We start from the raw sequence: 17,148 nt of genomic DNA on the forward strand, positions 1-17,148 counted from the left end.
AATAAAGTTTAGAAATTCAGGAGAACAACAAACTAAATTTTACTAACATTATTTTTTTTTAATCACGATACATTGTTTACAAATACCACTGACAACGACTGTCTAAAATCAAATCTGCTGTCAATAACTAAAACTTTGTTCTCACAGGAAATATAATAAAGTTTAACGAAAACTATCATTAATTTTTGGAAAGTTTGCTCGAATGAAAATTAAGTTTCCGAAACTTTAAACCCCGTATTTTTAATAGTTTTACTAATTTTGAGATTTTTTTTTCTTTTGTAAAATAAAAACTGGCGTTTCTCAAGGGGCCAATTCCTACGTACGTTTTAAAAGCTAATAAAAACTTTGTGAAGACGACTGAGTGTTATTTAGTTATAATAATATCAATTGTTCTTTCAGAAAATTGTCAAGTGCCATATGGGCAAACTACGGTGTGCTTCGCCAGCAGATTGTCCCTAACAGTGGTATAAATATCGAGCAAGCCAAAGCCGAGTACATTCTAAGCCAAAAAACTGAACTTAATTACAATACTTGGCTTTTAAAGTTTGCACGAAAAGACAAACGAAAAGTTTTCGTACCTATCGGAAAACATGTCAGGATTTTTGGATCCGTTAATGGTAATTCCTTATGATTGATGACGATTAAGTGTTTACCTTCCTAATCCATGTTTCAGGTCAAGATATTTCCAGATCTTATACACCAGTGCCTGAAGAAATATTTGCCAATGCTGTGCCATTTAATGCAGCCAGGGACCATGTATGCTTTCTTATTAAGAGGTATCCGGACGGTAAAATGAGCCGTTATATTACTGGTAAATTTTATAGATTCCGGTAAAACCATATACTCATAAGAAAAGAAATATTTAGGTAAAAACGTTGGTGACCAAGTTGAGTTCAGCAAACCTTTCGGACCTTTCAATCTAATGGTTATAGAGAAAAAAGAAACTTTCATACTTCTTGCTGCTGGTACTGGTTTAACTCCCATGCTAGGATTGATATTATTTTTACTAGAAAGGAGAATTAAGAAATGGTGAGTACTTCTTAGGAGATACATTCTCTTAAAAACTTAATAATATCACCTTTCCAGCCAATTTATTCATCTACTGTTCTTTAATCGAACAGAAAAGGATATAGTGTTGGGAAGTCAGTTGGAACAACTTACTAAAAATGATAAGAGGTACTATTTCCTTAAGTGAATTAATAAGTGTTTTTAATTTTGTCACGCTAGATTTAAAATAGACAACATTCTGTCTGAGCCTAGTGAAACTTGGACTGGACACACTGGACACGTAAATGCCAGCTTAATAAATCACTCATTAAGTGAGCATTTAAAGAACACCGGATACACGATAAAGGTATTGTATAAGTTTGTGATTGCTTAGTAAATTTGTTAACATACATTTTATTAAAAGGATGTCTACTCTTTTGTCTGTGGACCTCCAAAGTTCAACGAAGTAGCTATTCAAGAGTTAGAAAAGGCCAGTATAACTAAAGATCAAGTGCATGTCTTCGATGGATAGCAGGAACATCAAACAGTTTTTAACTGCATTTTTAAAGATTCGTATACTTCACAGGTGCAAGATTTTGTGTATTCGATTTTTGAATTTCTTGATGATAATCGCTTTAGTAAATTTCCTTTATAAAAGTTACACAGTTATTAAAATATTGGGTGGCTGTGTCTGTAATTTTTAAGTGCATTTTACCTAATGATAGAAAATTTAAATCTTAGTCTTAGATGGAGAAGGTGATTTGTACTAGGTCTGATCTGAAAGTGAAATTTACCTTTTAACAGGATATGCCTAGTATCAATTTTTGTTTTAATTTTAAAATTTTAGAATAACGGATTTTTGGCGGTGTTGAGAGTTTTGCATTTTTGCTTTAGCATCACGTGTTTTTTCGTAAAGTTTTGCAATACGTGATCACCCCAAACCAACTACATTTTTACGTCTAATTCAAGTAGAGGATACCGGATAATTAAGAGAAAATAAAGAAGGACGTACTGGTAGAGATAAGCCTTGTCCCAAATGGTTGAAGTTGAAGAAGATATAGCAGTTTTTAGTTTGGTTATGGATGAAGCAACTTTCACAAGAAATGGTGTTTATAATTTTAGAACTATACATGTTTGGCCAATGGAAAATTCGCATGCTTTTGCAAAGTTTTAATGTTTTGGACTCCCTTCTTCTTACCGCCAGACAATCAGGTGCATATTATCTTAGATTTTTGGAACATAATTTGTCGGTGTTTGCTATAAAAAGTGAATTTAAAGTTACGTCAAATAATGTGGTAGCTGCTTAACTTTTACGTACGATGGTGCTTCACTAGTTGGCGGTGCAGAAATTGACCAATTGTAGGGCCATTACGATCGACGGACCTTACGCCATGTAATTTTGATTGTGGGGGTACATGGTACATAAAAGCTTGGTTTCCTCTCCAAAGAAATGCTTACTTTGGAAGTGTTACGTGAATAAATCCAAGGTTCGAGTGAATTAATTCGAAGACGAGAAGACTTTATTTTAAAAGCTATTGTAGGTTTTCTGAGCATTGGCTTTATCAGACAAATGGTGATAGTTTTGAACAACCTTTTTGATATGATTATAAGAATTTTCTCTACTAAACCTAATACTATTATTAAAGAGGTTTTTGTGTGTACAAAATATTGTAGGTATTTCAGTTACTTTACATTTCTAATATAAATAATTTTTGGTCAACGCTTTTCGTTTTTGTGCATCTTGTTAAAAGGAGAACCTGACTTTTATATTAATTCTGTTTATTGTATTTAATAGTAGTAGTCGCCTGCCAAAACTGCGCAAAGTTATTGGTCCACTTTATAAAATCATGTAAATACTACCACAGACAAATACTACATACCTTTTAAGTAGAGTTGAAAATATTGTATGTACAGGTATTGACTTGAATAAAAGCATATTTTTCTTGTTAACCTGCTTTTTTATTTAACATTGCAGAAAACAACTTTTCAGAACTAATCACCGCATTTCGCATTCTGTAACATACACTATAAATTATACTTATTACAAAATTAGTGTAATAAATTATACCTTTTGTCTTTCTAAAAGTAAAATTGCAATTTCGCAAAGCATAGAGCAGCAAGACAAGAACAATATTATGAACGATATCATTAATGATTGAGGCCAGTAATTTTTACAACTAATCATCTTAAAGTTGCTGACACAGTAACTTCTGTCACAACTACGATTTGACATTAATTTGTCACATCTTCAGTGTTGTTGGCTACAATAAGTAGGTATATTCCTGATAAGGTTTTTGGCACTTTACTCATCTACGTTACTCTGAATTACTTTGCCTATTGCTTAAGAATCACTAAGTGTAATATATGTGATACAATTGATGGCAATGTGTTATAATTTCAAAAACCTCGCAAATCCCTCAACAATTGGATGAGGGTCTTTATAGTTTGAGCGCATAAAAAATGATTGGTAAAGTAATTTGAACCTGATCAATACAGACTGGCCTAACATCAACCGACTTCTTGCGCTCCAGAAACGTATAAGCCTCCCCTGTATGGGCCCGTCACTTCAGGGTTGTTGGGTGCTATAGCGGTCCAGTCGACTGTAAGAAGCCAACTACTCTGCTATAGGTCTTAGCTTCTGGATTATCCTGGGCGTCATTATTGACTGCCCCAGGAATCTTGTCCACCAACGGGTGAAGGCTGGACATCTTCCAAGCATCCTCGGCAAGTAGTATCTTTGGTGATACCCATGAAGTAACGTCTAACGTATGACGTCTCAGCCGGCAGTGGCCAGTCAGTTGGTCGGTCGCTGTCCTCAAGTTCTTCTTCTTAGGACGCCGTCTTCCTACGGAGGTTGGCGATCCAACTGGCTTTAATGTTTCGTAAAACCGCACCCCTGAAGATCTCTATAGATGTACGTCCGCACCATCGATGTATATCCTTTAGCCATGAGTTCTACCGTCTGCCCACAGATCGTTTGCCCTCGATCTTCCCTTCGATAAGGAGCCGGAGGAACTCGTACCGCTCCCCCCTCATAACGTGCCCAATGTATTGGAGCTTTCGTTCATTGATGGTTGTCAGCAGTTCTTTACCTTTACCTATTCTCCTAAGCACTTCCTTATTGGTTATCGTTTCTACCCAGGATGGGCAGTATACGACGATACAAGTACATCTCAAAGGCGTCAATGCGGTTCTCCATTGCTTGGCATAACGTCCAACTCTCGGAGCCATAGTAGCACACTGGGAAGATATAACAGCGCAACATATACTCTACCTCAAGTTATTTCTACTTAATTCCAGCAGATATTTCGTATTTTTGGCTGACAGGCCACTGATGAGTTCCTTGGCCTGCCTCATAACCCAGAATTCTTGAAACAGCTGCTAAAGATCTTAATAACTGGATCACCTTGCTATTGGCGATTCCTACAGTCGGCACTGAACTAACGGGCACTTTCTGAGTGCCCAGTTTTGACAGTCGATCCTCCTTTTCATTTCCTCGGACACCAGCATGTCCCAAACCCACACAAGACGTATGTCGTTCTTTTGGGGCAGCTTTTCCAGAGTTGTTTTGGACTCTAGGATCAATTTGGAGTACACTGATTGCCATGATGGCAGGTCGGCGAATCAACCGACTTATTCCGAGCTGCAGTGAATAGGATAAGATGGGCCAACGTGGTAGCTAATATGACAAGAAGATAAGCACCTTTAGAAGAAGAGTAATCGGTATGTAATATACTTTTACTGAAGTTTAGCCTAGAATTTATTTGTTTCAATTATTACTTTTTCATTAGTATTAAAGATAAAACAAGACTGATTAGTTTCCTCTACTATCTAGCAATTCTGGGGAGGGTGGTTGTGAGGTTGGTTATTATTTAAACAACTAAAAAATCCAAAAACTAGACCTCAAAATTTGGATTCCAAAGGTTTTTACGGTTTTTTACTTGTATTTATTTCGACCCATCTCTAAAATTTGTTATGAAAAATGTTATCGCTCTTTTCCCCAAATTTACAAAAAGAAGACTTGTCAAATATTTTGAGGTTAGGATGGGTGGATGTTCGGTTTGTTGTATTGTTTGTTCTGTGTTTACTTTTTAAACTTAAAATAATCCAAATATTCTAAAATAATAGTGCTAAAAGAAAGCAGGGCTTTCTTATTTTTTGTTTTGTTTTCTTTTCTTGAAACTATTTAATTTTTGTAAGTGAAATCAAAACTCAGAGTCGATCTCCACAAATATTTATTAAAAAGGTTGTTAATTGCCTAACATGTTTCGGGTGTATTCAGACACCCATCTTCAGAGGCTTAACTAGATCACTAGTCTGCTGACTGTCATTCTAAAAGGGGGGACAGTTGAACCCAAATGTACCAAGGTGGTTTTTTAGCACGGGGGAAAAAACCTTGGTCAAAAACCCAGTTCTGGTACAGAGGTGACAGGTTGCTCCGTTTTTTATTCTCGAAGGGGAAAAAAACTTAATCAAAACCCAGTGTTGATGTCAAAAAGTGAAGTTACTAGCTCGGTTTTTTTATTCTTTAAGGGGGAAAAGACTTAATCAAAACCCGAAGAAGTTGAATGATGTAAAAACTGCATGTCTATCTGAGGAGACCAAATGGACACGAAAGGGACGTCACACAACAAAAAACCGCGGTGGACACTCACAAGTTCAACATTTAACAGATTAAAATGAGGGCGACTTTCCCTTTGTCACTGTGGAGGTGTGACTGTGCAGGGCAACATGGCTTGGGTGCAGCAGGACATGGAGTGGCCACTTCCCCCTTAAAGAATAAAAAACCGAGCTAGTAACTTCACTTTTTGACATCAACACTGGGTTTTGATTAAGTTTTTTTCCCCTTCGAGAATAAAAAACGGAGCAACCTGTCACCTCTGTACCAGAACTGGGTTTTTGATCAAGGTTTTTTCCCCCGTGCTAAAAAACCACCTTGGTACATTTGGGTTCAACTGTCCCCCCTTTTAGAATGACAGTCAGCAGACTAGTGATCTAGTTAAGCCTCTGAAGATGGGTGTCTGAATACACCCGAAACATGTTAGGCAATTAACAACCTTTTTAATAAATATTTGTGGAGATCGACTCTGAGTTTTGATTTCACTTACACTCACTACTCCACTGTGTGCATATGGACTACTACTTTTCGATATTTAATTTTTGTTGATAACTTAATACGTTAATAGAATTGTATGGTGTTAAGACTTCAGGATCGGTACTGCTTAGTTAGCAGTTTGTAGCTTCTAAAAAAAGATTGATTTAAAGATAATTATCAAGGTTTTGTATCAAGGTCCAATACTGCAAGTTTTCAATGGCTACTTATCAGACTTACAGGTAAGTTTCTATTACATTACAGTATTACAGCAGTGTATGTGATTTTTTTCCATTATGTCCTCTATAAGTCTGTATTATATTATGGTATACCCAAAATTTGTAATATTTTTATGCATTGGTTTTTATTATATTTTTTCTTGTCTTTCTACATGCATTTTCAATATAGTTTCTGTTTTGTTTCAGTCCCAGGGAATGTGTCATGGTAAAAGCGGACATGGAAAACTTGAACAGAGTAAGAGATTTTTCTGTATAATACTTTCTTTTATTGGATATAATTCTTTTATGCAAACTTTACATTTACATGGTGTTCTTTGTCAAGATTTTTAATGATTTATTTGACAAAAAAAAAACACTTGATACAAGAAGTTCTAAATGGTGAAAGTAAACTTTGGGCAGCTAAAACTGTGACAAACCGAACTTTGTTTTTTTTTATATTGGAACAGTGGTATATTATTGCATTTTTGGATAGTTTTATTAAAGAAGATTTGCTGGCGTGCACAGATTTAGAGAAATTAGCGACCAACATTTGAAAATACTTACGGAAAAATGAGTTGCATATTTATATTTAAGTTTTTCATAACTCATTTTTCCTTAAGATCAAAACTTCCATCATCCAGTGTATTTGCCATTTGGTGATTTTATAGTTTGTCAATTTTCACTCACTTTTAGCTTTGTCCGAAAATTTTTGTTAATCACCCGTTTTTTACAAAAATACTGTAGTAAAAATATTAAAAATATAATTAATAATCACCAAACACACGTAAAAAAATTATGCAAATGACTTTTGAAATTTTGCTTAATTTCGTGAGCATTGCGTAGCAATATTGAGATTATTTTTTTGTTTGTAGGCTAAGCTAAGGGAGGAGTTTTCAAAGTTTGGAATGGTTACAAAGGTTTTTGTTCACCCGGAATATAGCTTCGCTAAAGTTTATATCGATAATACTGAGTGAACAAATTTTATACCTATAAATGTTCTATTGATTTTAAATATTCCTTCTTTCAGAGGGGTTACAAAAGCCTGCTCAGAACTAAATGGAATAAATGGCTGGAACCTTAAAATATTTAGGGAGGAACCAAGAAAACGTTACGAAAACAGTAATACCCAACAGTAAGTGGATCTAAGTACTATATGTATTATTTTATACTTTGATAATCATAATGTAAAAGTTTTTTTTTCTGTTCAAGACCTAGAAATTATTAATACAGGTGTTTATGACATATGACGCCAAAAGATTTAGATAGATCAACGATTTTAGTTGTGAAAAAATTTTTTATGTTTCACCTATCCATTATCAATAAATAATGCCTTGGAAACAGTGTAGGTTATAATGTTCATCGCTCATTATAAATTTCAACTGAATTCAAATTATGAATTATTTTGCCATAAATTATACATAAATGTTCACCTCCACTCGCATTTAATAAAAAGTTGCTATTTATACTAAGTATATTAAATTGCACTTTCAGTTCCAATTACCAAAGCGACCAAAGTATTTCTACTCAAGGAGTACGCTCAAGCTTGCCAGAGACGAACCAGGAAGAAACTTACGTCGATATACACGGCAGGGATATTGAGGTTGTACAAGATGACAATGCCAAACTTTACGTTAGTTTGGATGATGTAAACGCGGCTGGATTTCATATTTTTTCTAAACATGATTACGAAAATTCTAGTTTCCCTAAAGAGTAAGTATATTAAATATATACATAATAATTTAATATGTAATAGGCATGAATTTTTGCATACATTACAATATTGGTCACAATTTTCTTTTTAGTATGGAACTGGATCAGTTTCGGCAATATTTGCTTAACCAAGGAAAAAACTATATGCTGACTTTCAAAAAGAATTTTAGGGAAAATGATATTCTGGATGTGTTCCAAAGGTAAATATGTCAAAAATATCTTTATGATTTCAACACAGTACAGAAAACCATTTTGACAATAAGAGATGTGGCAAAACTTTATCAGTTTGGCAGATAGTTACATAGTCATAACTAGGGGTCCCAAAGTATCAATTTACAAATTTAAACTGAGCAAATAACTTCCAAATGCTCCTGAACTAGTCTAAAAAAATGTAAAAACATTCCAAAACACTATAGAAGTTACAAAATGTCTTGCAAAAGCTTTCAAAACAGCCTAGAACAGTCTAAAAGCTTTCAAATGCTTTTCAACTTATCTATAGAAGCTCTCAAAACATTTCAAGACAATCTAAAATGCTACTAGAGCAGCTTAACAGGTTACCAGAACCTCTTTTTTTCTTTGTTTCAATTGTTCAAACACTTTCCAAATGCTCCTAAAGTAGTCTAAAAAGGTTTTAAAACACTACAGAAACTACAAAATGATTCTCAAGCAGTTGAAAGCCTTCCAAAACAGTCTAGAAGCTTCCAAAAGCTTTTAGAATACTCTAAAGGCTTCCAAATGATCTTCAACTAGTCTAGAAGCTCTATACTAGTCTATATGCTTCTAAGGCAGTCCAAAACCTTCAATGCTTTTTAAACTCTCCAGAAACCTTCCAAATGCTCCTAAAGTGTAAAAAGATTTCAAAATACTACAGAAACTCTAAAATGCTTCTAAAGCAGTAGAAAGCCTTCCAAAAGTATTTAGAACAAGTTTCAAATGTCTTAAAAGCGGTCAAATGCTCCTAAAGTAGTCTAAAAAGATTTTAAAACTCTACAGAAACTCCAAAATGTTTCTAAATCAGTCGGAAGCCTTTTAGAACAGTCTAAAGGATTCCGAATGTTCTTCAACTAGTTTAGAAGCTCCCAAAAGATATCAAAACAGTCTAAAAGCTTACAAAAAAATTCTAGAACCGTCTCCAAATGCCTCTAAACAATTCCAGAACGTTTAATATGCTTTTTAAACTGTCTCTAAATGGATAGCCAATAAGATGGGATTTCCAACGATATAACTACTTTACTTGACCGGTTGAATCGTTTTGCGCTAGATGGCGTCAAAGTTGACCAATTATTTTGTTTCATTTTTTTGATGCAGTATTTTATTCAATCGTAAATAACTCTCCAATTTGGTACACTCTGTGTAGACTTTTATTGGATTCATCAATGCATAGCTAATTAAATGGGCTTTCCAACGATATGGCAACACTGGTTGGTTAGGGGTAGCTGAGGTTGGTTGATTTATTGTTTGGGCATTCAAAGTTGATGAACTTATTTTCCACTTTATTTAGTGCACAGTATTTTATTATACCTATACAAGGTGTCCCTGAAAGGTCTTTACAACGCTCTGCCTCAGTTAGCTGGGGTCAAAATAAAGCGATTTAGCCATATTTGCCTTAATCCAAAAGTTGACAATTACAGCTACAGGGCGGCTAAGTTAAAATTTAAAAATAAATTTTTAATCGTAGTTAAAAAAAATCTTAGTTTGTAATACATTATTTGATCCACACTATATAAACTTTTGTACGTCAGTAGTAAGCTAATGAAATGGGCTTTCAAAGGATATGTCTGCTGCAACAGGCAACAGCCGCAGACATTTAGTACGCATGTGTGACCACACATAGTGATATTTTCCATTTCTTACAATAAAAGTACTTATATCACACTAGTAATATAAATAACTATTATCTTCTCTTGTGTCTGTTGGTGTGCTAAGGATCATTAATTACAGGGTGGAGGAAGCTTTAATAGATCCATCAAAATCCACCAAGTTTGGGAGTAATCGACAAGTTCATGTGGGGCAAACTGAAAATTTCTCTATTACTGCATCAAATAATGTTTTGCCTCTCACGATCCAGAAAAATAATGAACCACATGTTAACAGGTAATGAATATGCTTACTGTAATTAATAGTAAAGTTTTGTGTAGGTACATCAAAGACATTAATATCTTAGGATAGACCTGCCTAGTCATTCATAAATACACATAATTTTTAAGCATACACCTCTCTTTATCGATCCGTTGCAGCCGAAAGTAATGAATGAACAAACGGCGGGTGGGGATGGGTCTGTGCTAACACGTGTTTTAGGTTGTTGTCTCTCTCCTTATAGTCCAAAATGGAATTTAGTGGCGGAAAACTGAATTGTGCATCTTATATCATATAGGGTTAAATATATTGCTAATATTATTTATTTTTTTACTGAAAATTGAGAAATATTTTTACAAACTATTTGGAAATACCAGGTCACACCATCAAAATGCAAATCACAACAAAGCACTTTCAACATGGCCGCAATTTACTAGAAATACTACCACCAGCTAGGAGCTTCCCCATTGGTCAGCTTTGTATAGTCGTGTTCTGCGCTGTTGCCACGTTTCTTACAACGTTTTCGCAGTTTATGAGGCCAAATCATATTTTACAATGTAAATGTTAAAATACTCGTATACACGTCAAAAATTTGTAAAAATATTGGGTACAATTTCATTTCTTAAAGAGTATTGATAAGTGTATTCAGCAAGATGGCGGTCATTTTACACATTTGCTTAAGTAATGTTTTTGGTTTACTTAGTTTCTTACAATAAATAATTTCAACTTTATTATACCTACTTTGATGTATGCAGGTAATTGTAAATTTTTTTTTTCTGGCGAAACAGCTCATCCACCGGGAAATATTAAAGAGGTAAAATAGCTTCAAAATACTTCCGGTCACTCGACAAAAATATCTGGGTTGTCATAACGCCGTTCATATAAAAAATGAGGAGAAATGTTGACGTATTATATCACTTTTATAACACTTCCACTTATTTACAGCCGGTGACTATACTACTAGAAAACGTCATTTTATAGTATTAGTCTACATACTAAAATTCATTAAAATCCATTAGCAGGTTTTCACGTAATTTAGTAAAAAACCAATATTTTTACAAATTTTTGACGCCCTCTACCGGCTAAACGAGACAATTTTGGATATAACTAAGTCGGCTTAGATCGACATATTTTGACGTCAGGAGTCTGTCGTCAAACGTTGTACACGTATTTTCCGGACACCCTGTATATTAATATGCAGAACAAATGTGTAGAAAAAATACACACGAAAGTTTTTTTACAGTAAGACTTTCGCTATAGACTAATTTCGTCTTTCTTTTCGTCTCTTATAACTGTGTATTACTTGTCAGCGTAGTTGCACAAGCGGGCAACATTGCCTACATAATTGGCTCAAATTTTGGTGGGGTAAAAGATGTGCTAAATGCCGTTTATAATGTGACATTTCATCTTGGCACAAACTTTGATAGAATAGGGGCAGGTCTATACGTTAGTATATATTAATGTCTTTGAGGTACATACAATAAAGCTACATTTACATCCATTCAAATTCAAAATCAACTTTGTTATGAAATTGTAAAGCTTGACATATATGGACGTCTGTACTGACATTTAACATTAAAAATTTCAACTTGACTTTAAATCGATATTTTGTTTACTACATTTAAAACTTCCTAAAGATTTTTGTCTTTTAAACTTAAAATTTGTATTAAATTAGCTAGAGATTACGAATACGACGACGATCACTTCAAAATAGTATTTACATTTTTACATGTATCTAACCTAAAGTTATACATATTTTCAAGTAAGTTTCAGTCACTGTAAATGGTAAATAGAGAACTGTCTAATTTGAAGTGTACTTGAAAGTGTGTGTGTGTAAATGTAGCTTATTACATTTTTAAAAAACTTAGTAGCAGCAAAACACAATTTATGTAGTTGAATTAAGAGAGCCAAAACAGGTTTATAAATATTATAATAGTAATGAATTACATTACATTATACATATTTACAGTACTGTTTTTAGTTTGGCAAATACGAATGTTTTGGTTTCGGCAAACTGTAAATTGTTGCTTAAATGCATAAAGTCATAAACAACTACTAGTTGTATTTATGATATAATTTGTAACTAATTTCTTTTAAGGGGTCGTGTTCCTGACAATATGCGACCTTCAACCAGCCATTTCAAAAGCAAACCTCGCGTGACTCAACAGAACAGAGGGTTTCGAGACAATCGGACTAACATGAACCGTACCAATCAAAATTTTGATAATCATACTAGGAGACCAAGACAATTTAATAATCGTTCAAGTGATAATCAAGCACCAACTAACAATGCTGAAGAAGAAAAATGGGACGGTATGACTTAGATTATTTAAGTTTTTCTTTGAAATGTATAACAGTGTGACCTCAATAATTTTGTCATTTACTACTTTTGAACCCTGGAAAATAGTAAAAAGATAAAATCATTATAAACCAATACTTTTGACAATTAATAAGTACAATGTGTTGGTTATCAGAAAGGCTGATTGATTCTTTTGCCCAACAAATGTCAAATTACGTCACATCCGCTCTGACACACACACACACATACACACACAATACATGGTGACTTTGAATAATTCTACAAAATTTCCATTACCTATGTTATTTTAGGGGTTACAAGAGTAAATTCAATAAAAATTGCTGCTGTTAAAAATCCAAAAACGTTTTTTACTTGAACCAAACTTAACTTACATAATTACATTCCAAAATCTTGTATGGTTATTTTTCTGCATAATCGATCTCATAAAATACTTTCTATTTTAACGGATAGTATGATTTTTTTACTTTTCGGCATTTTTAAAACGTATAACAAATTTAGATATTGTTTGCATGTTATCGAGGTTTCATTGGCGTATTGCCGATCACCTGGTGACATAGTTAAGTGATTGTTTCAGAAAAAAGTCACTAAGTGAAACAACTGCTTTTTCTTCAAGCTATAGTAGATAATGGAAAAGGTGGTATTACTGTATTAGTATGCTTAGATTACGCATATTAGAGGTATGAAAAATTTATATTTGTTCATGCGAAATGAAGGGTAAAATTAAATACTAAAGAGGAGTACCACTGCAAACCATTCCCTCTACAAAAAAATGGGGAAAAACTTTGAAAGTGATATTTGTCAATTTGTCGGAATGGAGAAATAAAATAAAAATGTCACAGTATACCCTTTTAACTATGTGCTTACTGATACTTTGTATAATTATTACCATTTTATTTTATGCAGATACTTCTATAGTGGAACAACCTACAGAGTTGCCTAACGTTAACTTAAAGCACAAGCTTGATGCACAAAAGTCGGACATAGGTAACAGCACTAACAAGCTTCAGGCAAGCCCAAAAAGCTCTAATGAGGTAAAGATTTTTTTTTTGTAAAGTTTGAGTTTATATGTTTATTGATACATCATTATTATTATCCATTTTATTATTTTATTGCTAGTTTCCAGTTTTAAAGACCAATATTTATTGGTAATGTTTTTTGGTGTTGCAACCACACAAGGTGTTTCATTAAAAGTGGTTAAGAGTTTTGAAGTCAAAAATTGCATTTCTATTTGCTACTACTTTGTTTACTGTGTACTGTGTAGACAAAATACGTAACTAATTAAAAAAATAGAAACTTTCTTACTCTAGGCATCTACGCTATGTATTATATTTTTCAGACTAAATTTGTGTCAATCAATAATTTACTTTAAATGTTTTAGTTTATAATGACGTCATTCTAGGACATATTTTTCAATATTATTAACATATATCTTTTTTGTCAGTAATTTTCCTAGATCTTTAGGCGGTATAGTTTTTTTAGTGACATCAAAAATATGGAATTTGCTCGCTCCAATTTAATCACCAATAAAAGACTATTGCCAATAACGATATTTGCCTGGAATTGTAGTTCATTTGACGTTCATCAAGATGGTAGTGATGAGTGTTTTTGTCAGGTTTCAATAACTGAATACTTTTATGATCATTTATACCAGTCATAGTTTGTAAAAGGAATTTTCAACAATCTTATTAATAATTCTTGAGGTTTCTGCCAACAGTGCCTGCATTATAATAATTTTAAAAGTCAATAGCAATTTTTCAAAGTTTTTTGGACGGTTTTAATAATAAAGGATTTTAGTGTCTTTTGGCAATTTTAAAATAATTTTAGAGAATTTCAATTTTTTTTCACACTTGGTAACAATCCTAATTTTTCCAGCTATGACGTCAATTGAAATCAATCACGCATTTGCAGATTTTTATTGATTAAAAAAGGATCAAATATAAACTTTCATAGAGATACTTTCTTAAGAATCATACTCGTAGTAAACATGTGTGTAAGAGTGAATACAAGCAAACACTAATTCGATGTATTAGCATTACTATCTCAGAAACTGTAGTTGATAGAGCTTTAGTTAAATGGAGATAAAGTTACGCATTTTATTGCTAAATAATTTGTCGGAAAAAATAAAAATTTCGGTTACATCCGAAGATATTTAACAAAAACCTAAAAAGACATTTTTTTACTACAATGAATTATTTAAAAAACTGAGCTATTAAAAACTTGTCTTTTTGGTGGTCTCTTCATAAATCAAAACGTTAGATATTATTGCTTATTACTTTAAAATGTTTTTACTTTAAGAAACATGATTTAGGTCCAAAATGGCGATCCAAAAACAGTTATTACGTCGGTTTTACAAGGTGCCGAAACACAAGCTAAGAATATTCAAAATAATCCAACGCCAGCTGTCTTAAGTGTCACAAAGCAGGAAACTAGTACAACTCAGCCAAAACCAGTTAAACTTCAAACTGATGCCGCAGTAGTAAAGACTGAAGAAGGTATTTTAGATTTTTGCTATTATACTTCACGCCAGTTTTCCAGGTCAATTTATTTTGTTTTTCTTTTGGTCAACAAGTTTTACTGTGCTACTAGTTTAGACTTCAAACTGAACCTATTAAGGTGGCCATTATAAGTTCTTATGTTTTATAGTTGTTTCAGTAAAGTATGCTGATTTGGCATGCGTAAAATTTTCAATGGGGTTTAGTGACTACGTCTGTTACTCGTGCACGGGTGAGACAGTATCTCTTGTTCCATTGGCTAATGAAGTTGAACAGTTGAAACAGCTGGAAGCCTTCGTACCGAAAGACACTGAACCATATCTTGTAGACCTCATGGAAGTATGTTTGGCAAAGTTTAATGGTAAGTAAAAAGAAGAAAATTATAGTTTATCTGAGCCTAATATTATTATCCCAAGGATTTCTAAAATGTAAAGCATTTAGAGAGCACAAATATGCTTACAGAAGTAGGTAACTTAGGGTCTAAAAAATAGTATCTATCATTATTGCGGTCGGTAAGATTTAGAGTCGGTTAAATGAGAAAACTTATCCAGAATTTTCTTTGTACAAATGTTTTCAGAATTGTGAATATTTTTTCTTTACTAAATTTTCAGTAATTTAACGAGTATATTCTTTTACGTTTTTTTTTATTTGTCAGTTGTAAATAATTGCTCGCTTACCACAATCAAAACATGAAATTTGATTTGATGATTGATGATGCTTAAACAAATTTAAAACAGCATACTTGGGGAATAAATGTGTTTTAACAAACTATTCAAACGAAAGAAACTTCCAACAATACATTTAATCTAACAGCATAGCTAAATAGTTGATGTAACACATCTGTTTGGCATTCTATACTTTCAGGTCACTGGTGAGTGAGTTTTGCCAGTTTTGAGAGCTGTCACGTGCTGCAAGCAAAGTATTAAAGTGTTCCTTAACGTCCCAACTGTCAAATTTGCCTCCATGGAGCTGTAAACTTAAGTAATTTTATAGTTTCAGGTCACTTGTGAACGGATTTCGACAGTTAAGATCTCTTTAACGTCAGAACTGGCAAATTTGGCTCCATGGAGCTATAAAGACTACTTACGGTGTGGTTTATCTGCCAAACATCTACTTTGTCTGAATTGTTGCTTTTGGTGTGCGTTTATCAGTATTTCTTCTCCTAAAACGTCATAAATGCTCTTGGCATTTTCTCCCAAAATACATTTCTGAGATTTTCCATCTCTATATGACGTTTTCCATTCAAGTTCGACTGAAGTTGTGACCACACATTTTTTTTTCTAGACGTTTGGTGTCGCGGCCTAGTGACAGACCTGAAAGACGATCCGAACATGCGCGAAATTTTCTTTCTTGACTATGGTAACACTGAAGACATACATGTAAAAGTAATTCGACGATTTCCTCCAGAGCTTAAGACTATTCCTATTTTGTCAGCTGCCGCTCGATTTGAAGGTAAGAAAACACAAATAGTATCCTTTTTCTTTATCAGGGTTTATTACAAGAGAATATTTTTTTTTACTGGTTTTTTGTTCGCGCATTGAGCAGTTGTGCAGATTATTCTGATCTTCTATCTGACAACAATCTATACTCCTATCGCATTGTTGACAAAATCGGAAAGTTTTATCTCATTTATACACTCCGCATTTAGCCAGTGTTATGTGCCACCTTATTACTGAGGCACTGAACATTCTGATGAATAATTTTAAGCTGATTCTTAATATCAACTCTCTATGATGTGAATGCTTATCACCAGTACAAAACTAATTCACATGTTTAAATATAATTATAAAATTATTTTCTGTTTAGGTATTCCGGATCAGCAAAGTGTCTATGACCGTATTAAAGAGCTTATGCCTGATCAATCGCTTGTAAATGTGAACGTGCTCAAAGCGAATGCCGATTCGTTTGAGTACACTATCGAAGTGTCGTCAGTGTATGAGCAATTAAGAAAAGAAGGTTTAATTTAGTGTTAAATTAGCGATAAGATAATGATTATTACAAATTAATAATCGGTATTATTATAGTTATAATCTTTATACACCTTATATATTCGTTTTGTTAAATGACAATGTAACATCACACAACATATGCGGTAAATCAAACAAAATTAGTATGACGTCACAACGAAATTGACAGTAACATTGTTTTATTTTTACCTCATCCTGTGTTGGTTTAATGGACCGCATGAAGCTTTTTTTATGTTACTCTTTGATCTGACTTAATTCTGTTACAAATAAACATATTAAGTAAACA

General features: G+C 33.4%; 2 protein-coding genes and 2 long non-coding RNA genes across 9 annotated transcripts in view; 2 read left to right on the forward strand and 2 right to left on the reverse strand.

Annotated features, from left to right (window-relative positions):
• LOC145730998 (cytochrome b5 reductase 4) overlaps positions 1-2,937 on the forward strand; it is a 72,994-nt gene extending 70,057 nt beyond the window's left edge. For all 4 annotated transcript variants that reach the window (XM_081982556.1, XM_081982566.1, XM_081982574.1 and 1 more), the window contains 6 exons: positions 400-617; positions 674-811; positions 867-1,029; positions 1,087-1,176; positions 1,228-1,354; positions 1,412-2,937. In XM_081982556.1, coding sequence (XP_081838682.1) covers positions 400-617; positions 674-811; positions 867-1,029; positions 1,087-1,176; positions 1,228-1,354; positions 1,412-1,519 — 844 coding nt within the window. In that variant the 3' untranslated portion in view covers positions 1,520-2,937. The remainder of the gene's footprint in view (positions 1-399; positions 618-673; positions 812-866; positions 1,030-1,086; positions 1,177-1,227; positions 1,355-1,411) is intronic.
• Positions 2,925-4,841, reverse strand: LOC145731118 (uncharacterized). The gene is made up of 2 exons (XR_014178746.1): positions 3,056-4,841; positions 2,925-3,000 (listed from the first exon to the last, which is right to left on the reverse strand). It is a non-coding gene; the product is annotated as an uncharacterized LOC145731118 (long non-coding RNA).
• Positions 4,842-5,035: 194 nt separating this feature from the next.
• Positions 5,036-17,146, forward strand: LOC145740604 (uncharacterized). 3 transcript variants are annotated; one of them, XM_081996205.1, is made up of 14 exons: positions 5,036-5,182; positions 6,174-6,321; positions 6,505-6,553; positions 7,170-7,267; positions 7,325-7,429; positions 7,789-8,007; positions 8,100-8,207; positions 9,949-10,101; positions 12,182-12,396; positions 13,307-13,434; positions 14,712-14,895; positions 15,047-15,256; positions 16,180-16,347; positions 16,702-17,146. In XM_081996205.1, the coding sequence occupies exons 2-14, from the start codon at positions 6,299-6,301 to the stop codon at positions 16,860-16,862; spliced, it is 1,821 nt and encodes a 606-aa protein (XP_081852331.1). In that variant the 5' UTR covers positions 5,036-5,182; positions 6,174-6,298; the 3' UTR covers positions 16,863-17,146. The 3 variants fall into 3 exon arrangements, with proteins under 3 accessions (XP_081852331.1, XP_081852321.1, XP_081852340.1); XM_081996195.1 differs by lacking the exon at positions 5,036-5,182 and having other exon boundaries at positions 6,123-6,321; XM_081996214.1 differs by lacking the exon at positions 5,036-5,182 and having other exon boundaries at positions 6,124-6,321; positions 15,056-15,256.
• LOC145740632 (uncharacterized) lies at positions 12,581-13,001 on the reverse strand. The gene is made up of 2 exons (XR_014181488.1): positions 12,868-13,001; positions 12,581-12,837 (listed from the first exon to the last, which is right to left on the reverse strand). It is a non-coding gene; the product is annotated as an uncharacterized LOC145740632 (long non-coding RNA).
• Positions 17,147-17,148: the final 2 nt, after the last annotated feature.

The sequence above is a fragment of the Ips typographus genome, linkage group LG1 (assembly GCF_016097725.1).
Source record: "Ips typographus isolate SLU linkage group LG1, UJ_Ityp_2.0, whole genome shotgun sequence".
NCBI lineage: Eukaryota > Metazoa > Arthropoda > Insecta > Coleoptera > Curculionidae > Ips > Ips typographus.